This window comes from Natator depressus, chromosome 1 (assembly GCF_965152275.1).
Source record: "Natator depressus isolate rNatDep1 chromosome 1, rNatDep2.hap1, whole genome shotgun sequence".
Taxonomy (NCBI): Eukaryota; Metazoa; Chordata; order Testudines; family Cheloniidae; genus Natator; species Natator depressus.
Window position 1 is genome coordinate 305,230,012 of NC_134234.1, and position 23,356 is coordinate 305,253,367.

Below are 23,356 nucleotides of genomic sequence, written 5' to 3' on the forward strand. Positions count from 1 at the left end.
CACAATGGGGGATAGAACTGCAGAGGTGGATTTGTATCCAACTTCTCCCTTTCTGCCCTTTCATTGCACATATGTGGAGAAACTATCTAAAGTTAGCAAGGCCCTTTTCTACTCTCAGTCACATAGTCAGTGTACATAAGGAGTAACCTAAACTCCACTACTGATTAAATATTTTGTATTTATTCAAAACATCTGACTGTTGTGCAATTAAAACCTCATACTTAACATGGTATGAATATAGTTTGACTTTTCGATAGCTTCCAGTTTCAGACTAGCACAGTAGACATTTTCACACATGACTGATAGACTTATATAACAGGGTATGTGTACATTGCAATAAAAAACCTGCCGCACCTAGTCTCAGCGCCCAGGTCAGCTGACTCGGGCTCATGGGGCTCAGGCGGTGGGGCTAAAAATTGCTGTGTAAATGTTCAGGCTTGGGCTGGAGCCCAGTGAGGTGGGGGTTTGTCTCAGAATCCAAGCTCAGACATCTACACTGCAGATTTTAGCTCTGCAGCCTGACCCCGTGAGCCTGAGTCAGCTCACCAAGGCCAGCTGAGCAATGGGTCTTTTATTGCAGTGTAGACGTACAGGCACAGAACAAAGTGTTTTCCATCTACTGAGCTTAAGAAACATTTATTCTGCTCTTCATATCACCCTGGCAACAAACACATGTAGTATTTGTTCTGAAGTAGGAATTTAAAGTTGCTAATTGTAGGTTAAACATTCTGCTCTGCCCATAGGCAAAATGGAGGGATCAGTACAGGTTAATAAAAATTCCAGGTGTGCACATATTTTAAAATTCCACCTAACATGTTTAACTCACTGTAAATAAAGGAAAAGGTGATTACTCTTTATGTGAATACATATAGCTGCCTTTAATATTAACATCAGCTATGGATGTATATCAAGAGCAATATTTATCTAAATTGTGTGCACTTGTTCTGAACAGCTAGTAGGTAAAGAAACTAGAAGAAAACTCATTGTTCTGAAAAGATCTTAAGGAGCTCTGAAATGCTGAAATATAAAAATTAAAACATGAATGGCTAACTTCAGTAATAAATGCTATCGTATGCTGTTTATTTTCTCTAACCAACAGAAACTACAACTAATATTGTACTTAGCAGAAGAAAAATCTGATTTACCTTCAGTTAACATAGGAGAAATTGCAACATGAGCCCTTACTCAAGTGCCCATTTGAAAAGTTAAAATTATATAATAAGGAGATTAGGGCCAAATTCTCCTCCAGTTGGAATCAATGCAATCTCATAGAGATTAGGATTGCGCCTTTCATTTATTATTATTGGTTATCTGAGTGGAATTGTCCTAGGAGGTGTAGAAGGCTGCTAGTGATGGGAAATACATTCTCTATTGAACTAACACACTGGGTTCAGAAATGAGCTGTCAGGAATTTCCACGCAGCCATGCCAGCGTTGGCAAACTTACCTTGCAGAGACTGCTTTGTTTTAGGTTTAAAAGTATTTCATTCTCTAAGCCTGCACAGTGTTGCATGTAATTTTCATTAGTAGTAGACTGAAAGACTGCACGTCAGGGCCCAACACAGAAAGCTTGTGAGAAAACTTTAGCCCTTTATCTGTCCCCAGCCCCAGCAGAAATGAAAGTCTATTTATGTCTAACAATGATCAATTATTGTTAATATACATCTGAAAATAATATTGACAGACACCAAGCTGATTATATAACATGTCAGCAGATGTACTCCTCTAACGGTGTCCTGTAGGGTAGCTGTAGAAATACAGCTCCTGGTAATCTTACCCAGAATCAGTAAAGACATAAAAAGCCTCTAGGTTCTTCAAATTAAAGACCAAATGTATGTGCTCAGCATAAAACACCTTTTAACTCACCGTTTTGTATTTTCCTTAGAACTAGAGCTGTGTGAAACTCAGCAATTTCTCTTTACAGGATCTCGTGCAGATATTGGGTCACAGCCTCAAGCCCGATTATGGCCTCCTAATACCACTCATAAAGGAGACACAATTCAACCACAAATCACCAGCAGACAATTTCCCTGGCACAGGGAACTCTGGTGCTGACACATCTGTGCCACTGCTGGGTCCTGCATCTGAGGCTATGTCTACATTACTGTGATAAGCCGACCTACGCTATGCAGCTCCAGCTATGTGAATAACGTAGCTGGAGTTGATGGATCTTAGGTTGAGTTACCGCAGGGTCTCCACCGTGGGGAGGTCGACGGGAGAAACTCTCCTGTTGATTTACCTTACTCTTCTCGTTGGAGGTAGAGTACAGGATCGACTGGAGAGTGATCTGCTGTCGATTTGGCAAGTCTTCATTAGACCCACTAAATCAACCGCTGGTGGATTGATCTCAGAGCGTCGATCTGGGCTATAGTGTAGACCTGCCCTGTGCCTCCCCTCCTTCCAGCATAGAGGATGTGTTGTAGCATAGCAGAGCATGACCATGCCAATCCTCCACTGGCATAGGGTCCACTAAGGACCCTACTCCAGTGGCAAAAGTTAGAGCTGTTGCTGGACAGCTCTAAGTGGCATCTGGGTTGGGTTTGGCCCTCAGAATTGGGGTGCTGGAACCAGCTCCCTGCTGCATCCTGGAACTCAGGAGCAAGACAGAAATGGTCCCATTTTCTTCGGACTGATTATCATGGTCTCACAAACAATACCCAGAGTGTCACTTTCAATTTTGAATTCAAATTCAAGATCTCGAAACCAAACTCAGTCAAAACTCTTGGGATTCACCTGAATCCACATCAAAATTGAAACCAAACCAAACTTCAAAATTCACATGATTTTTGAGTTGCAATCTATTTGGGGCAGGGTTGTAAAATACTTAAGAATGATCAATAACAGAACAACAAATTATGTAAAATCATAAATTGGCCTAGGTTCCCTCAAAATTAGGCCCAGAGTCACTCAAACTGCTCATGAACCATAGAAAACCTTTACACCAAGCTGATATAAATTCCTAGTTGGTAACCCAACATGAAAACAGATCAGTTGTGTGGATCTGGAGGGCTTTTGGGGGGGGGCGGGGGGCGCAAATATTTCAAACAGGTCTAGATAAGACATTGTCACATTAGTGTATGGCAACTTTCTCTTTTAGCTAAGCCAACAATTCGTCACTGTTTTGACCAAAATAATAGTGAATTACATGGAGCCCAGAACCACAACATGCCTGACCAACATGTAATGCAGGATTTTGAAGTTGGGCTGCTGCATTTTGTGGCATGTGACATGTCTCCTAGTCAAGGAAAAGGCATCACGAAGTGTCTTTCAAGCATAGGCACCAACTCCATGGGTGGCTCAAGCACCCACTGAAAAAAAATAGGGGTGCTCAGTACCTGCAGGGCCAGATTAATCTTTTGTTGGCCCCAATGCCCAGACCATGGCCCCATGCCCCGCTCTGCCCATGATCTGTCCTGAGGCCCTGCCCCCGCTTGGCCTCTTCCCCCCCCCTCCCCCCCAAAGTCCTGCCTGACCTCCACCCCAAGACACTACCCCCTGTCAGCCTCTTTCCCTCCCAAGGCTCTGCCTGACACTCCACCCCGAAGCCCTGCCCCCATTTAGTCTCTTTCCCCTGAAACCCTGTCTGCGCTCCACTCTGAGGCCCCACCCCCACTCAGCCTCTTTCCCCCAAGGCCCTGCCCCCGCTCACCCTCTTCCCCACAAGGCCCCACCTGCTGCTCACACAGGAGGAATGGGGCAGAGAGGAGCACCCATCAGCAAAACCAAAAATCAGTGTCTGTGCTTTCAAGCAATGACATGTCACTAAAGCTGCAGCATGTCACATGGCACACAATGTGTCTCACACTTTGCAAAAGTCATTTCCATTCAGTTGTGTTTTCCTGCACAGGATAGTCTGGAAAAAAACAGTTAACTGTTCCTGCTCATCAATAACACATATTGAATCATAAATAGATTAATTACACAGGAAGAACAGTAGCCAGACCATTCTGGCAGAGCAATTATAAATGTACTGTGACAAAGCTCTGTCCTTGTCTCCGTGGGTCCCGCGTTTCCTGGCAGATTTCACTAGCCTCAGAGGCTCACTGTGACCCTCCACATAACCCTTCTTTCTCTAGAGACAAGGGTCACAGTCTACTGAGCCATTTTCATCATAAGCCAGTAAGGGAGGTGAGGAGAAGCTATCCTCCCTTGCACAGTCTCTGTTGTCTCCCAGTCTCAGTGATTAATCAGGGGGCACAAAGGGGGGAGCCCAGGCCCACCCTCTACTCTGGGCTCCAGCCCAGGGACCCTACAGCATCAGCTATGGTAGCTGACCTTTTAGAAACATGACACATACAATTCCCTGGGCTACTTCCCCACAGCAGCCCCCATTTCCTCAGGCTCCACTTCACCCTTACCTCAGGGCCTCCTTCCTTGTGCCTGATATGGTGTGTACTGCTCAGTCTCTCCAACAGCACAACTTCCTCCCACAGCTCCTGACATCCACACCCACCTGACCAACTGGGAGGCTTTTAACTAGTTTCAGCCAGTCCCTGATTGGCTTCAGGTGTCCCAATCAACCTAGCATTCTCCCTGCCTTCTGGAAAGTTCTTAATTGGCCCCAGGTGTCTTAACTGACCTGGAGCAGCTGCCATTTAAGTTATCCTGGTACCAGGGATTTGTTTAGCCTGGAGCTAATATATCTACCTCCCACTACTTTTCTATAGCCATCTGGCCTTGCCCAGTCACAGTACATAGGTAGCCAAAAGTCCCCAGTATTTTAGAAAGTGTCACAAATCCAGTGTCCCTGAATGCTGGATTTTGTGTTCAGAGCTCAGAGTTAAATGTAGGTCACATCATTATTATTTTTTTAGCATCCGTAAAGTGATAAAACCCCTCAGAGTTAGACAGTCCCTGCTCCAAAGAACTTTGCTAAACAAACAGGAGACACTGGGCAGTCCAAAGAGGGAACAGTTTGAGGGTTTCTTTTTTTATTCACTGTTTATTTCATTTTAAACTCACTTTTTGAGATACGTTTTTATAAGGTAGATGAAAGAGGAGAGAATGGTGGCTCACTGGGACAGAGAAGTCATTACACACAAAAGGGAGTAGCACCAAGAAAGGCACAGAAGGCCTGATTCCACTCATGCCAATGGGAAATTTTCCATAGATTTCAATGGGTGCTAGTTTAGACCCAGAGGAGGGTGCGGAAAAAGCAATGAATGCAGTGTTGAAGTTGGCATTGTTAGCAGAATGTAGTGGGCATGGGAGGCAATAAGTGCCTTTATTTTTTTTAATTGCATGAATGTGGTTTGGAAGAAGTGGTTTGGGGGTATTTTTCACCTAGGCTAGTAAAGTTAAGTCCTCAGGCTAATAGCTACCTGGAACCCTTGCCCCACTGGTTTTGGATATTGGCTTTGTGTGTTTTGTATGAAGATGTTTCAATTATTTTATCTGGTGCTCACTGCTCCTCCCAGCTCCTTCTCCTACACAAACCCCGTTGCTCTGTGAACCCTGCTATCAAGCAGTCTTCTGTCCCCATGCCCCCGCCTAAATCTTCCCCACACCCTCCAACTGCTGGGCTACTTCTTTCCAGCAATTCTCCCTGCAGCGCTCATCTTCGTCTCACTAGCTTTCTCCCATTCAGCTGCTAGAATGCTGGATCTCTCCCCCTGCATCCTCTGGGCTCTGTATCCCCTGCAGTGTCTCTGTCCCTTACCCCCCCAGCAGCTGTTAGGGCTATTGTCCTGTGCCAGCTGGCAGCTTCTCCTCCTCAGTCCTGTGCCTCCTGTACTTCCCAGTCTGTTTAGGCCTCTTCTTCCTGTGTCTAGGTTCTTTGAGTCACTGGGGAAGGCTCCTGGCCCCATCCACCTGGTCTCATTGACCAGCTTAGATTGATTTTGGTTCCTATCCTTGGGGGGAACCTATTGCTCTCAGGGTTGCTGCTTGTGCACAAGGGAGGGGACCTGCTGATTGACTGAACTGAACACTACATTAGATGATTTAAAGTGATGATTTAAACTGTATCATCCGTATCTACAGTGCTCACTAGTAGGAATGCTACAGCTACAACCTGCAGTGAGGGTGACTAAAAAGACATAGCCACCTGATATTACGTAGGACTGCCAAATCACTTTCAATCTCAACCTCCCCCTTTCACCATGGAAAGACTCTGAATTGCCATGTGAAGAGGGAGGTGGGCCAGTTGCTTCCCCATACAGCCAATTCAACAGAGCACTGAGCACTGGGTTATGTCCTACCTATTGACAACATCCCTCATCATAGGTGCCAGAGCTAGGGGTCCTGGGGGTGCTGCTGCACCCCCTGGCTTGAAGTGGTTTTCCATATACAGGGTTTATAATTTAGTTCAGTGGCTCTCAGCTCCCCACTATACAAATTGTTCCAGCATCCCTGTTCCTCATGGTTGCTTGCAATTGAAAAAGCATACGTCCTCTGGTTATTTGTATTGATTTCCTTATGCCATCTGGAGGGCAGGAACTGTAACAGCAACAGTTGGAGTGATTTACTGTAATTGAAAGTGGTTTGAAAAGACAATTTATTGTGATTATTCATATTTTCTCATACTGCACCTAAAGGAATTCATTATAATGAAGACATTAACACATCACCACTGTACATCCAAAATATGAAAATGGGCTCAGTGATAGGTTTGAGAATAATTTATAAGGATCATCAGTGTGTCCTGATGAGGGAAAAGAAAGACATGCTCACTAATTTTTGTTGTTTTATTTGCTCATACAAAAAAAAAAAGAAAAAAAAGAACTTTTAGAACATCCCTCCAGTCTATTGTAGAGAAGTTTGCTTTTGCAAAACAATATTTAGTTTCAGTGCCCTCCTGTGGTCAAGATGCAAACTGCAAGGTTAATTAAAAGTTCAATATCTGATCCTGCCCCTCTATTGCAAACTGCACTTTTGTCTTCACAAGATTTGTCCTCATGGAATCTTTGAGGAATTCAGCTGCTAAAAACTAAGAAGTCTCTACTAAGCATGTGTGAAATATGATTTTTCAAAAGCTTATAATGGCCAAATTTGGACAGATTTTCACACAGATGGCAAAAGGCGTATCTATTTACAGAGTAGTTGTAGACATGTTGGTCCCAGGATATTAGAAAGAGGAGGTGGGGGAGGACATATCTTTTATTGGATCAACTTCTGTTGGTGAAAGAGACAAGCTTACACAGCTACTCAAAGGCCATTCCTCAACCAATTTCAGGTCCCAGCTCCAAAGAAATAATACCATCCCCTCACCTCACAGGGGTCTTGTTAAAATAAATTAGTTAATGTTTGTGAAGCACTTATATGCCATAGCAACGAGAACCAGACTAAAGCCCAATTGTTGTCTTCAGAGTAGGGTTTGCATAGAGTACAGTAAATAGGGCCTAGGGTAGGGGCACACACTGAACGGTCAGGAGAAAACAAAAATTGAATAGCTACACTATCCATCCTGTGCACTGAATGTGGCAGGGGCCCTATGGAATAAATAGCATGTGATCATGTAATTAAAGGCTGTATCATATGCACATGAACAAGGAGGGGGAGATTATACAGGAAACTTTATTTCTACCATTTCCTACCTTTTGGGTGCTTGACTTTGCAACCTTAACAATGTTCTTTTAAACACAGTTTTTTGTTTGTAATTTTTATATACATTGTAGTAGCACCAAAAAACACGGTAGGCTCTGTGCTTTCTGTGTACAGAGAAAGACACAGTCCATCCTGCAAAGATTTGACAATCTAAGAAGACAAGTGGCATATGATGGGTGAGGGGCACAGTCAACATATACAATTTTGTATATGCTTTTTAAATTAAATGAACAAATATCACCGATATCTCAACTTGTCTGTTATTAGTTGGCCAGTTGCTTATCAGACTCATGTAAGAAGTGGATCTTTAGAGGGGATGTAGAAGGAGAAGACAGAGGGCTAAGGACTGAGCCATGTAGAACCCCCACAGAGAATGGGTGAAGGGATAAGATGGATGGCAGGAATGGCCAGAGAGGTAGGAGGAGACCAGAAGAGGACGGAGCCACTATCGTCTCCAGAGAGAGCAAGGTTTGGAGAAGGAGAATGGATTTGACAAGGCTGAAATCAGCAGAGGAGATGAGGACAGAGTGGAAGCACTGAGATTACTGCAGGAACAGGTCATTAGAGTTTGTGAAAGGAGCATTAGATTGGATTCCAGGATACTAATATCTCCTAGAGGTAGGATTAGAGGAGGTAATGGAAAGTGATATCTGAAAATCTCTCTCTATTAACTTCATTAAAGATTCTCATAGCTGTCCCAGGCTAGAATAGAAAATAATACTGTATGTATTAACCCTGGACTAGGGTCACTTTACTCTTCAGTGTAAGGTGACATGGTCTGTCATCTTTTAGTTAGCCTTGGCAAAATAGTTTGTATACTAAGTTAATGTGACTTAGTCATGTAGGGATAAACCCCTTAGGCCTGGTGTGCTAATTTACACCACACACTGGTCCAGTTCTCAGGTAATTTAAGTAGTAAAGTGACAAAATCTGATTCTCCTATGTAATTTTTATTCAGTCACCTGTATTTTTGGAAGAGTATTGAGGTGTTAGGCGGACCTGGCATGTAAAGGCTGATGGATAGAAAACAGAATGAACAGAACAGTGGTACTCATGAACTAACTTTTATTTCAGAGGGCAAATTTCAGTCCCACAAACGTTTTCTAATAAATAAATGTTGAACTTAACATGTCTAGTTTGCATTTGTTCTTGCTTCTCTTTCTTTTTCCTTGACTCCTTCAGTTTTCTTCTCTCTCTTGCTCTCTTTTTTTTTTTTTTTCATCTTCCATAGCGCTCTCTCCTTTGAGGGTCATATAATGATTAGTAGGGACAGTAAAAATAATTTGAACTTACGTAGCCTCTTTCTTCTGAGGATCTCAGAATCCTCTGCAAACAGCTGGTTAACTCTCAGCCACTGTGAAGTAGGTACTTTTATAGCCATTGGATCCATTTTTACATAGGAAGATTAAGAGACATGTTCAAAGCCACATAAAGACCCTGTGGAAGAACCAGAAAAAAGTACCCAAAAGATTTTGCTCTGAGTCTTATGTTCTAACCACTACACAACATGTACACTGGGTCTCATGTAATTGGATTTGTCCAGATGTCTATCGCATAATTTGTGTATCCTTAACCCTTCCTTCACTTGCCCCTTGCCTTCCTCTCTAAGAAAAATGGAGATCTGCGTTTATGAATTCAAACAATCTTGAATGGAACACGTACATTTACAGGGTTACACTTTAATCATAGAATCATAGAATATCAGGGTTGGAAGGGACCTCAGGAGGTCATCTAGTCCAACCCCCTGCTCAAAGCAGGACCAATCCCCAGTTTTTGCCCCATATCCCTAAATGGCCCCCTCAAGGATTGAACTCACAACCCTGGGTTTAGCAGGCCAAAGCTCATGTTGTAAGTAACATGCAATAACTGGTTATGCAATAGGGAGACACATTTATTATAATGCATTGCAATCAAATCTTAACAGATGACATTATAAGGGAGGCAGTTATTTGGTTGTTACAGCACAGGATTGGGAGTGAGAAGTATATATTGCAACTCTCCCAGTGACTTGACGCTCGACCTTTTTAAGATTTATTTGTATTGTTTTTATATAAAATATAAACACAATGAAACAAAACATACACAAAATGGAAATAGTATATTAAATAATACAATTCAACACTCATTATTTTCAAAACCTGGAAAACAAACAAACAAAATCTGAACCCATAGATGTCATGCAGGGCATCAATGATTAAAGTGACTAAATAAGTAAGAACATAACCTCTGAGTATCAGGGACTAATATGTACTAAACTACAAAAATATGCAATAGTTTCATGTGTGACCAGACATACTCATATTTTTTCCAGGCATTTCTATTAGACTGAGTCATTTTTTTCACTAATGCAGTAGTAGGGAGCTCACTAAGCCAGTCTGTGTATGAGGAAGCAATTAAAGATGTCCATTGTCTCAAAATAACTCTTTTGGCCACTAACATTTTTTACTGTAATCCATTTCTTAATGTTAACTGGTAATACCAACTCATTCAGCACCCCTAAAATACCCAAGTTTGGAGAAGGAAAGATAGCAACACTTAAAGTTTTTGAGAGAACACTGAATATGGCATTCCAGAACATGTGCATTTTTGACAGGTATAGAGGATGTGTTGGCCAACAATGCACTGTGTGTTGCCAATCTAGCCTTAACAAATGTTCTGGAGTCCAGTATTGCCTGTTTAATATCTCATTCTGGAAGAATCTCAAGGATAAAGAACTTGAAGTATCTTTCACATGAAGCCAGATATCTTCCCAAGTTTCAGTTGTGACAGTAAGGCTAAGTACTTTTCCCCATTTTTCTTGGAGATCGAGGAGGTAGTGCAAAGCATTAAGACACCTATTAAATTCCTATTATATGACTTTTGTTTCCATATTTCTTAACATGCTCTTCTAGAAGTGAGAGAGTTGAAACAGACCAATTGTCCCCTTATCCTTGCATGAATCTTTGAGCACAGCTGCTGCAACAAGGAACTATGAGACAAGGACAGCTGATATTTGTGACACATGTAATTGAAGGAGGCCGGTCTATCATCTTGTACTATATCTTTCATTTTTATGAATCCTTTTTCTGTCCAAATTGTCTTAAGTATGGAGTTGGTCTTGATCCTGAGACATGGGTTATATCATAGTGGTACAAGAAGAGAATTAGCGAGGTCGCACGCTGAAATGCCCCTTGTAGATTCAAAGACTGGACTTTTCCTTAAGGGCATGGGTAGCCTCTTAAGGTATATAAAAGAAGAAAGGGAACCAAATGGCATAGTTAAGCTTTGTTCCATTTAAAACTAGGCCGTGTGTATACACAGCTACTAGAAGGGAACCACCTTACAGCAGGGCACATTTGGAATGCTAGATAATATAGATACAAATCTGGCAATCCCATGACCCTGCAGTTGCCCTGCATTTTTTAGGAGTTTTGTGTGACAAGTGAGGCCATTTTTTAAATCTCATATAAATTGTATGATAAGCCTGTTTATTCAAGGAAAGAGCAAGTGGGAGATCTTGAAAGACAAGAGGCTAATGATAAAAGTCTATCTTGGGCAGATATTCATTTTGGCTATTTCTATTCTCCCCAGTAAGGGAGGTTTCTTTTAATATATAGTCCATATTTATAGAAACCATTTTAAGAAGATTAGTACAAATTTTAATACCTAAATAAGTTATTTCCTTTCATATTTTGAAATGGAAAATGCTGAAACTGAGAAGAATCTGGTCTCTTGGATATATCCATTGCTTGTGATTTATCCCAGTTAATGCAAAAGCCAGAGATCTTTCAAAAAATTATAAACTACATTTAATAATGATCGGAGGATTCTTCAGTAGTACTATTATATCATCAACATATAAGCTGATTTTGTATTCTCTCCTGTTTCCAGTCAAACCTTCAGTGGCTGAGTGCTGATATATGTACATTGCCAGTGCTTCAAGAGAGATTGAAAAAGGAGGGGTGAAAAGGGACAGACAGCCCTGTCGTGTCCCTTTTTCTAGCTGAAATATGGGCAAAACAATTCAATTGGTTGATAGTAAAGTGCGGGGAGAGTTGTATAATACTGATCCAAACCAGGAATATTGGTCCAAATCTGAATTCTTTTAGTATTCATTTAGAATATATTAGGTAAGGCCATTCAACCTTATCAAAGGCTTTCTCTGCATCTAGAGATAACTCTATGGAGGGAACATCTGACATCTGAGCTTGCTGGATCAAGTGAGCAATTTTTCTTGTGTTAGCAGCAGCCAATCTGCCTTTAATGAAAGCAGTCTGATCTGCTTGTATAATTGTTGCGACGATAGTGTTGAATCATGCAGCTAAAATTTTTGCATTTATTTTGCAATCTGTGTTCAATAGAGATATGGGGCAGAAGTCATCACAATTGTGACCATCTTTTTTTCTTCTTTAATATTAAAGTAATTAAAGCAGTTCTCCTGTCATGAGTAAGGCTACGATTTAGTCACGGAGGTCGCGGAAGTCATGGAATCCGTGAATTCCAGCGACCTCCGTGACGTCAACCTATGGTGATCAGGAGCTGCAGGGTCCCCTGCCACCTACAGAGGCTAGGGGCTGTGGGGTACCCCAGCCATCTCTGGTGGCCCCCGGAGCTCCAAGCTGCTGCGGGTGGCGGGGATACCCTGCAGCTCCCAGGCAGCGGGGAACTCCGGAGCTGAGGAATCCCCAAGCTCCCAGCTGTTGCAGGTGGCGTGGGAACCCTGGAGATCTCGGCCACCACAGGCAGTGGTGGAACCCCCAAGCTCTCAACCATGGTGGGTCCCAGAGCTGTGGGCTGCAGGGGCACCCCACAGCTCCCAGCCCCCCGCAGGACCAGGAGCTGCAGGAGGCAGGGGTACCCCATGGCTCCCAGGTGCTGCAGGCGGCGGAGGGCTCCATACCTACCAGCCGTGGGCTGCAGGGGACCATGGAACTCCAACACCCAACCTGCGGTGGGAGCTGCCGGAGCTCCTAGCCACTGTGCAGCTGCCCCACTGCAGGCGGTGTGGGGACCCACAGATCCGCATTTTGTCACTAATATTTTTAGTAAAAGTCACGGACAGGTCACAGCTTCCATTAATTTTTCTTTACTGCCCTGACCTGTCCGTGACTTTTACTAAAAATATCCATGACAAAATCTCAGCCTTAGTCATGAGACATGGTTTCTTTTTGGAATGTTTCAGTGAAGACCTTTGAAAGAATAGAAGGTAGCTGATTACAAAATGTTTTGTAGAAATCTACTGGAAAGCCATCCATCCCAGGGGCCCTGTCAGAATTCATATTTTTATAGCCTGTTCAATCTCTTGTGTTGTGATAGCTTAGTCCATAAACAAGACTTGTTCTGAAGTTAGGGGTGAAAAGACAGGCCTTCAGTGAAATCATCAAATTTATTAAAGTCAAATTGGTTGATTATATAAAGGCTAGATAGAATTGTTTCAATTGGTTATTTATATCTATTGGTTCAAGGACGGTACTCCTGTCTTCTAGTAAGAAGGAAAAAATATTGTTGTGGCTAGCCACATCTTAAGTCTTCTGGCAAGTAGTTTACCTGCTTTATATCCCCGTTCACAATATCTTTGTTTGACCCCGTTGTGTGCAAATTCAACTTGGCTGGATAAGCGTTCCTTATATTTCTATTTGGTGTTGATTAGAGAATGCAGGATGTTTTCATTATTTGGGTCAGTCTCATGTATTCTCTGCAACTCATCTATTTCCTTGTTCTGAGAATCTTGTAACTTGAGTCTCGTTTTCTTCTTTTGGGATGCACACTTTATACATTCACCCCTTACAGTAGCTTTCAGAGCTTTCCAAAAAATGGTATCTGACGTAAATTAGTGCTTATTTTCTTCTATGAAGTTAGACATGACTGAGTCAACTGTGGAACAGAGCTTTTAGAATCAGTGTCCGCTTCCACCTAGAAGATTTTAATGATGTATAACCAGTGTCTATGATAAGTATGACTGTAGCATGATCTGAAATTAATATATTATCAATAGCTGCTTCTAGGCATGCCGGCATCGGTTCTGAAGGCACAAGAAAAAACTCTGTTCGGGAGTAAGATGAATGTACTATAGAGAAATACATATAGTCATGCTCCTTGGGGTGTCTCAGTCTCCATATATCTTTTAAATCAAGTTCATTCATTAATAATGAGAGTTGGCCTATTGTGCTCTGAGAGCTGGGTCTCATGTAATTGGATTTGTCCAGATGTCTATCTAGCATAGTATTCCAGTCTCCCCCTGGAATTACAGGAATGTCTTTTTTATTAAAAAGAATGTCTGCTATGTCTTTGGAAAATTCAGAATTACCTCCACTTGGATTGTAAATGCTTCCTAGAATTAACTTTTTTGAGTTGAAAGAGGCTTCAAGAAGAATGCATCTTACTTTGGGATCAGACCAAGACTGTATATATTGCAAATTTTATGAATTAGGATGGTTGTGCCTCTGCTCTTAGAATTCAGCGGTGAATGATACTCAGCACCTACCCCATCTTCTTGATTCTGTTGGCATCTATATCCGCTAGATGAGTTTCCTGCAATAAACTACTTGGCACTTTTTTTGATCTGAGGTTCCTCAGGATTTAAGTTCTTTTGGAAGGTTGATTAAGTGCCTTCATATTCCAGGAGCATACACTAAGAAAATTCATGACAAAGTTTTAAATGATATAGTAAGACATCTAACCTTATTCTAAAGACACACATTTCCCCACTGATATTGTAAAACCACATTTCTATGATATGGTCTTCATTTATACATATTAGATACTGGTTAATTTTGAATGAATGTATGCCTTCAATTGAACCTCTAAGAGGGTCAAGTATATAAAAAGATCTGTAGTTAAATGTCATGTGTCTTCCAAAATATATTTGTAACAGAAAACAAAACAAATTTAACAGACTTAAAACAAGCCAGTGTGGGCATGTTCAGATCCCTGATGGCTTCAATTCCATCCCCTCCTTTTCTCCCTATATTATCTAATAATAGTCTAAACATCTCCAATGCAAATATATTTAAAGTCAAATTTATCCTGTAAATACCATTGGGCATTCTGGAACACGTATAATACATACCTACCTACAGAGGTTTTACACACACATACACATATGTATATGAATATACATATAGACACACTTATCACATGTACATTTACAATTGATTTGGTAAAGCAAATATAAATTAGTACAAAATTTAAATATGAATAATACAACAGCATAAAAAAATCATATTCATATTCTGTCAAATGCCCTGCACAAATTGAATAACTAGTGCTATTTAAGGTTTAGGTTATGGTCTACTTTACATGTCAGGAGTATTGACTGTTCCAAGGACTTGTGGTTATCATAATATCATGATTCTCTCTATCAAATTGTGATGATTAGTGCAGATAATACTTTAGTCAGTAGATGGTGCTTAGTGTCTCAGTCTTTGAAATGTCTGCCAAGCTTCAGAAGGGTTTTTGCAAAATCATGTGCAGCCTGCTAAATCCATAATGAAGGTGGATGGGTACTTTATGGTCCCCCTTAGAATTTGCTTTATGCCACTGAATGCATTTGTTTTGTTAAGCTCCGCTGAGAAGTCAGGAAAAAGAGACATTTTGTGGCCTTTGTACATAAGGGTTTGAGCTTTTCTGGTAGTATTCATTAACATTACTTTATCATTGAACTTCAGCAGCTTGAAGATGCTGGGTCTGGGCTTATCAGACTTCTGCCTTCTAGTACCAGCCATTCAATGAGCCCTTTCAATATCTAATGAGGGCAGCTGGGGGTCCAATTTAAATATGTCAGGGAGCAGCTTCTGAAGAAAGCTGGCCCTCAATAGTCCCCACGAAGTGATAGTTGTTTCTTTGATAGTTCTTTCTTGTTTCTATTTTCTAAGTCATCCTGGGTTTTTTTTCAGTTTATCTAGTCTAAGATTTAAGGAGGCAGTTTCTTCTTTAATTTCACAGGTTTCAATGACAGTCTTTTGTAGCTCATTTTCTATGTGAGCCATTTGGGAGTTTATATGGCTTACATTTTTAGAGAGGCCACAAATATCTTCTGAGACTGAATCCAGTCGGTCTGTGAGGAATTCTTTGAGTTTTGAAATATGTTGGGCTATGTTCTGTGGTGGCCTTGTGGTCTCCTCCTTCAGCTCCTCCCTAGGTCTTTTGTTGCCTCTCATATGTTTCATTGGAATTCATATTCAACAGTTTGTAGTTTATCTAGGGGATTAATTTAAACTTTTATCACAGAAACTTATTGCTAATTTGCTAGAAAAGTAATTATTAGAAACAAATAGATATGTGGGGAATGAGGAGGTCTAAGACTAAGCAGCCATCTTCTTCATGGGTACCCTGACACTTGACCTTTGAACAAGTGACTATGGCCCAAATTTTCAAACATGACCACAAGTTTCAGTTTTAGACACCTAGAGTAAAAAATATTAAGGAATCTAAAATTAGAGTCCAATTTTAAAAATTTAGAGGTGAAATCTTAACTTCATTGAAGTCAACAACAAAACCGTCCATTAACCTCAACAGAGCTAGGATTTCACCCTAGGTATTTTATGCAAGTTTGTCCTCAATTGCCCAATCTGTAAAATAAGCACGATATTTACCTACCTCAAGAAATGTGTTGTGAGGATTAATCAATTACTGTTGGCAGTTAGGAATTGTTTCATCCTATGATGAAAACTGCTAAGGAAATGGAAGATATTATGGGCTGGAATTTTAAAAGGAGCAAGACAGGCACCTATATTGCATTGAGTCTCGTGGGGCTTGGACACCTCACTCTGCTAGGCTCCTTTGAAGATCTCAGCCATTATTATTAATATTCTTACTGTTGAGTAGTATACTCATAATAATTTGTAAGAATACTGCTACTGATTGTAAAAATCTATTACAAAACACATCATAAAATGCAGATATTGTCAAGGCAATGCATAGTTCCTCCTACTCTAATGGCTTCCTCTTTCACAGATTCATGAAAGCATAGACTACTAGAGACTTTTTTTTTTCCTGAGAAACATATGTAAAAACCTTTACACTTCCATTTTGTCACTTGCATGATTACAAAGAAATAAAATTTATCCTTCTGGGTATACCAGTACTTTATGGCCAATAAGCAGTTCTAACACAAATCAAAAAGAATGTTATTCTCTAATTTTCATGGGACTTGATATGCACCTTTATCAAAATGTGATAACTTAGAATGTACCAAGATCTCTTCATTCTATTAGATAATATCATTAAAACAAAAGGAAAAACTCCACTTTCACCAACTGGAAAACAACCCAAACACAGTGGTGACATAAGTAGATCTTTGGTAGTTTAGATTTACATGGTTTAGAATTTTAGGGACTGATCCAACTCCCATGGAAATCAATGGATAGACTTACACTAACTTCCATGGGAATTAGACCACACCCTCAGTGCTCAGAATCCATTATGCTGTTTATAAATGTGATGCTGTTTTTAGTTTGCAGCTCAGAACCAGAAAACGTCCAAGCCGATCCAAAGAACTATACCAGCCTTCTTGTTACATGGGAAAGACCTCGAGTTGTTTATGATGCCATGATTGAGAGATTTGCTGTCTTTTATCAGCAATTGGATGGAGAAGACCAGACTAAACATGAGTTTCTGACAGATGGGTATCAGGACTTGGTAACTGTAAACTCTTCAAGTTTCATACAAAAGTGGTGGTGGTGAAACACTCACAAAGAATTATTCTGAGAGATTATGTCAGGGAGCTGATTCAGCTAGAATTAATGTCTTTGTCCGCTGTTCATAGAAACACTGCTTGTATCCTTGGCTATACAGCCACAGAGACAAATTTAAAATACAACAACAAACAAACAAAAAGCTATACGGGAGAGAGCTACCATCACCCACAGTGCTAATCTTCAAAAATTGCTGTTCTTATTTGTCTGTAATACCTTGAAATAACTATTACTATAGCGTCAAACTCAGATTTTGTTAGTCACAAGACACTTTCATCATGCCCCAATGATCTTTGATATGTAGGATGTTGTACACAGGTAACTAATGACAAATTCAGCATCTGAACAATGATCCATCTGTGATTACTATAAATATTGGCTCACTGATTTATAATATGATGGTCCTTTACCAACACAAACATTTACATTCACCCCCTTTGAAGCTGCATAAGCTTCACAAGGAATATTAGAATCTAAAACTACTATTCAGCATAGAAAAATGTATTCTCTCCAGTTTTTCGGTCGCCTGCCATTAGGACGTTTCACAAAATCAGTTGATTAAAGCTTTATTCCTGGTTTTCTGGCTATAAAATGTAAAAAATGATGTATTAGAAGGTTTCATGGGAGCAAATGTTGATATCTTCTGTTGTTGTTTGCAGTGTTGTTGGAGCTGTGTTGGTCTCAGGATATTAGAGAGTCAAGGTGGGCGAGGTGATATCTTTTATTGGACCAACGTCTGTTGGTGAAAGAGACAAGCTTTTTGAGCTACACAGAGCTTATAAGAGCTCAAAAAGCTTGTCTCTTTCACCAACAGACGTTGGCCCAATAAAAGATATTACCTCACCCATCTTGTCTCTCAAATGAGAAAACACTGTTCTTAGAATAAAATAATCTAATATTTTCAAAAAAAATATGCTAAGGATTTATATTTATATGATTAAACATGATTTTTCTTTTAGGGAGCTATTCTAAATAATCTGCTGCCCAATACAAGTTATGTTCTTCAGATAGCTGCAGTTTGCACTAATGGTCTATATGGAAAATACAGTGATCAAGTCATTGTTGATATGCCTTTAGATGATCCAGGTAAGTGTTGTTTTGAGCACAGTAGTAACTTCTGGCTAAAAATCTGTATTCAGAGAAATAGTTTGCTTGCAAACCAGTTAAAAATGCTTGACTATCAAAGTACACTAAAATGGAATTTCAAAATCATTGTAGTTAACCTTACATTTGTTTAATGAGGTGACTTGTATTCTCTGTCACTCATTTTCTGCCACGTATTCCTTTAAACATGAGAATTTTATGTTGATTTTTTTAACTATAAAAATATATTTGAACAAGTGAACATGATTTCAGATCAGATGAATGATTTTGAACAATAAACCTGGGAAGTAAAGCCATTTTGGAATTGTTTCAGTTGCATCCTTCTGCCTCCTAAAATTAATCCACGTGATAAAAATGTTAAGTAAACAAAATGAGCTAATATAAATTAAAAATTTGTATCTCAATTGATTTTGAAATTTTATTACATATGAGTACTTGGAGTTTGATTTCAAAGCATATGTGGTGATGGAATTCCCTTGCTTCTTAATGTTGGATTGTGAAAATCAAAGGGGCTAATAATCGAATCTTGTTGATTTCAAAGCCAGATTTAACTCCTCTGTCTGTAAGTAAATGATAGGTAATTTAAAACCAAAATAGAGAGGCTTGTCCTTGTCCTTCAGTCATTCCTTAAAGTCAGTGGAAGTTTTAGGGCTTGATCCAATTTCCATAGAAGTCAGTGGAAATCTTCCATTGACTTAAGCAGCTGTTGGATTGGACTGTGTGTATCTTGATCGTAGGATCAGTCCATTATGGTCTTTAGCATACTCACACACCCCAGTTTTGCTTACCTTTGGATTAGATTGTTGTTTGTTTTTAATTCTGGGTTATAAGTATGGAATTCTCCCCTCAATTACACCTACCTGTGTAACTCCAGTTAAGTCAGAAGAGAAACGTACATGTACCTGAGAGCCCAGTTTCGCCCATAATGTTAAGAGAACCACTACTGATAGAGAATATAAGTATTTTCCATTTTCTGCTTGTTACCATGGATTGTGTGAAAGTAATGATATATGAGCATAAGAAGTTGTTTTATGTTGGGACATTTTTGGTTAAAACACAAAAGTTTCCAAGGCATATCTAACCTGTCTTTCAAAAACAACATGTTTAGAAGATTGTGTTTCCTAGGTCTTATTATGCTCATATTTGTCAGAGCCTTTGTACTCTGTATTTCTCTGAGGAGAGGTTCTGTCAATGTAATAAGATACAAACTGAAGTGAAATGCCAGTCTGTAACTCCTTGATATTGGATTTCCTTACGTCTCTCCAGCAGAATTTTCCCAACTTGTGCTTCAAAAATCACATGAGAGGGGACTCCATCCAGACACGCACCCAAAGTCTAGACTATAGACTAGACTATGCCAGCGGGTAGCTTGGAGCAATGTGAGCCCCAATTGTGCAAAGAATCCACAAGCACAGACCCTTATTCCTGTGTCAAGTCCCATTGGAGTTAAGCAAGGCACCTCATTGGCAGATTCCTTTTAAAGGATCAGGGCCTCAATTCCAGTATGACTCCATTTGGACTGAAGCCAACCGTTCATGTGGTTTCCACAATTAAACAATGTTTAATTCAATACCTTGCATAATGACAGGTTTCAGAGTAGCAGCCGTGTTAGTCTGTATCCACAAAAAGAACAGGAGTACTTGTGGCACCTTAGAGACTAACAAATTTATTTGAGCATAAACTTTCATGGGCTACAGCCCATTTCATCGTATGCATGCAGTGGAAAATACAGTAGGATGATTTTATATATACAGAGAACATGAAACAATGGGTGTTACCATGCACACTATAACGAGAGTGATCAGTTAAGGTGAGCTATTACCAGCAGGAGAGAAAAAAAACCTTTTGTAGTGATAATGAAGATGGGCCATTTCCAGCAGTTGACAAGAACATGTGAGGAACAGTATGGGGGGGGGGAAATAAACATGGGGAAATAGTTTTACTTTGTGTAATGACACATCCACTCCCAGTCTTTATTCAAGCCTAATTTAATGGTGTCCCGTTTGCAAATTAATTCCAATTCAGCAGTCTCTCGTTGGAGTCTATTTTTGAAGTTTTTTTTGTTGTAATATTGTGACTTTTAGGTCTGTAATCGAGTGACCAGAGAGATTGAAGTGTTCTCCGACTGGTTTTTGAATGTTATAATTCTTGACGTCTGATTTGTGTCCATTTATTCTTTTACGTAGAGACTGTCCGGTTTCGCCAATGTACATGGCAGAGGGGCATTGCTGGCACATGATGGCATAGATCACACTGTACGATTTTCTCTTTGTTTGTTCCTATATTGTTTTTTATTTAGAACTGTGGAATTTTAAAACTTGTGATACAGTGTGTGTGTATATATATATAGTTTCCAGTAAGCTTATGGCTAGTCAGAAAGGGCTTTGGGTCTTGGAGTGCTTTATCAATATTTATTCTTAATGGTTAGCATTTTCAAACCCAACTAGGAGATTTAGCCATACCATTAAAATTAATGGGACTTGCATGGCTGAATGGCATAGCCAGCTTTGACAATATCTCAACCATTATTTATAATCTGATTATTTGCTTTTGGAAATGGTTTCTGAATGGTGATCTAAATGCATGTGTTTCATTCTTTAGATAACATTTGTATAGTTATGAAAGTTTTGCAGTAACTTCCTCTATAGCTGTTACTATAGATGCATAAATGCGGCCCAGCTCAGCTGTGTGTTAAGGCCGGCCTGCGTGGCAGGGTCCAGGTTCCCGGCTGCCCAGCCCGGTGGGGTCCAGACTGCCCCGCCACCCCATGTGGCAGGGTCGGGGCTGGCAGGCTGCCCCGCGCAGCGAGGATCCAGGGTCCCTGCTGGCCCCATGGGGTTGGGGTCCGGGGTCTGGTGCTGCTGCCTGGCCCTGCAAGCTCTGGGGCAGCCACCCAGCCTCACACGACGGGACTCAGGGACAGCTGCGCCGAGCGGGTCCAGGGTTCCCAGCTGGCCCCTCAGGGTCAGGAGTCCAGGGCTGCCGCTTGGCCACGCAAGCTCCAGGCCAGCTGCCCTGACCCGTACAGCAGGGTTCTAGGATCCAAGGCAGGCAGCTGCCTGGCCCCGAGCAGATGGGGCCCCCAGCCTGCCCCGCAGCGTCGGGAGTCCAGGGACTGGGGCGGGCAGCCCACCAGCTCCGCGCAGCAGGCATCCAGGGTCAGAGTCCGGGCTGCTGCTGCCCTGCCACCTGACCCCTGCAGCCCAGGTAACACATTGTGGGCCACTATGCAGCCCACAGTGATACATAAGTTGAGAACCACTGGACTAAATACATATCCTCCCCTTGTTCTGTGTGAGGAAGTCAACTGAAGTTTTTCATAAAAACAACATAATGGGACATAAATCTCAAACTTTTGGCTCCCACTTGGCAGCTCATGCTAGCATCAGTTCTTTGTGAGGGCCTTTTTATGCAGTGTCTTTGTAACTTGTCTTTGTGAGAGATTTTCTTCATAAAGAACAATAAGGGTATCTGAAATATTTCACTTTAGGAGGGCTTTTGTGATTCTTGTGCTGAGGAATGATGAAAAGATAATAGATATTTCATTTAAATGTAGCAAAAATGGTTTTACTTGTGTTCTTGCAGTGTCATTTATTATGTATTGTAGTGTAGAACTGAAGATAATTTACTCTGTGAATATTATTATAAAATTATGGAACACATTGTTACAGGGGGATATTTTTAGGAGTTGAGCTAATTTAAATGTAGGGAAATATTTAGTTATCACATTTTCCTTTTGTCCTTATTCTATCATTTCTGCAAAAATCATTAAACTACAGTATTATATACACGCACTTGAAAACTTTTAATAAATTTAAGGTTGGAACTTCTCCAATAAAATCTAAGCTATAGAATAACCAAGTTGCCGTTATAGAAAAAATCAAGCATACCTTGTTTGTTAACCTACCTCTGAGTTTTATTTCTGTGTTGGGAAATGGTACCATATTACTTATATATATTATTGGTTCAAGAACACAGCATTAAGATTAGCAAAACCACAATAACCCTAATTAAATGTTGCTAGCAAGTAGATTTATTTTGTTACCATCTAATCAAGAGAGTTTCCATGGATACATCAGGATGAAATTGTAGTTTCATTCTGGTTGAAACAGAGGATATTGAAACCTTTTACAGTTTTCCTTGTAGTAAATAAAGTTTGTAGAGGTGTTTTACATCCATTTGTATTATCACTGCATTAGTTTTTCTTCTAAATAAAGTTCAAAAGATAACATAGATACTGTAGAAAACATGAAATCCGAAAGAAAATATTTATTTTGATTATTTGAAGACAAAATTAATCCTAACAACAAAAATAATCATATTTCTCTTTAATGAAAGGCTGTTTTTAAGAGTCTGTTGACCACATAATGTATGTTACCAGGCTACAGTATTAAGAATTTTGAAATCACTATCTAAAAACGTAAACAGAAACCATTGAGAAGCCAGGGAATATCATCATCTTTCCCCCCCCTTCCCCCCCCAGCCTTCTAGCCTTCAGAAAGACAGAGGTAAGATAACTTTTCTATATTTTTGTTAATATGCCAAGTATTTAATTCAATATTACTACTTATAAAATACTTTCATGGAGAATTGATTATTCCATTTTTTTTACATTCTACAACTTATCAATCCAAATATTTTAACTTGTTAGTGTGATGGAACCCTAATTAATAATCAAATATCCATTGGGAGGGAGAGGGAGAGGGGGAGAGAGAGAGAGAGAGAGTCCGACTCAGTAGCCCAGTGATTAGGACACTCACATGGGATGTGGAAAATGTGGAATCTCTGCTCCAATTAATATTTAATTATTTCTTCAAAGTAGAACAGGGGAGGTTAGAGAGATGTGCCCCCAGAATAGCCAGTTGGCTAGGGCACTCATCTAGAATGTGGGTTCAAGTCCCTATTTCAAATCAGGCAGAGCAGGGATTTGAACCTGGGTCTCCCACATAAAAGCTCTAAACAATGGGCTGTTCTGGGGTCTCATTTTCTCTGTTTTTTCATGAGAAAGATCTGAGTTTTGGCTGCATGGCCTGG

General features: G+C 40.4%; 1 protein-coding gene across 7 annotated transcripts in view; it reads left to right on the top strand.

Moving 5' to 3' along the window:
- Positions 1–23,356, top strand: part of PTPRZ1 (protein tyrosine phosphatase receptor type Z1) — a 195,522-nt gene that overhangs the window by 113,391 nt on the left and 58,775 nt on the right. For all 7 annotated transcript variants that reach the window (XM_074942315.1, XM_074942317.1, XM_074942316.1 and 4 more), the window contains exons 9-10: positions 16,978–17,162; positions 18,178–18,304. In XM_074942315.1, the coding sequence (XP_074798416.1) occupies positions 16,978–17,162; positions 18,178–18,304 (312 nt within the window). The remainder of the gene's footprint in view (positions 1–16,977; positions 17,163–18,177; positions 18,305–23,356) is intronic.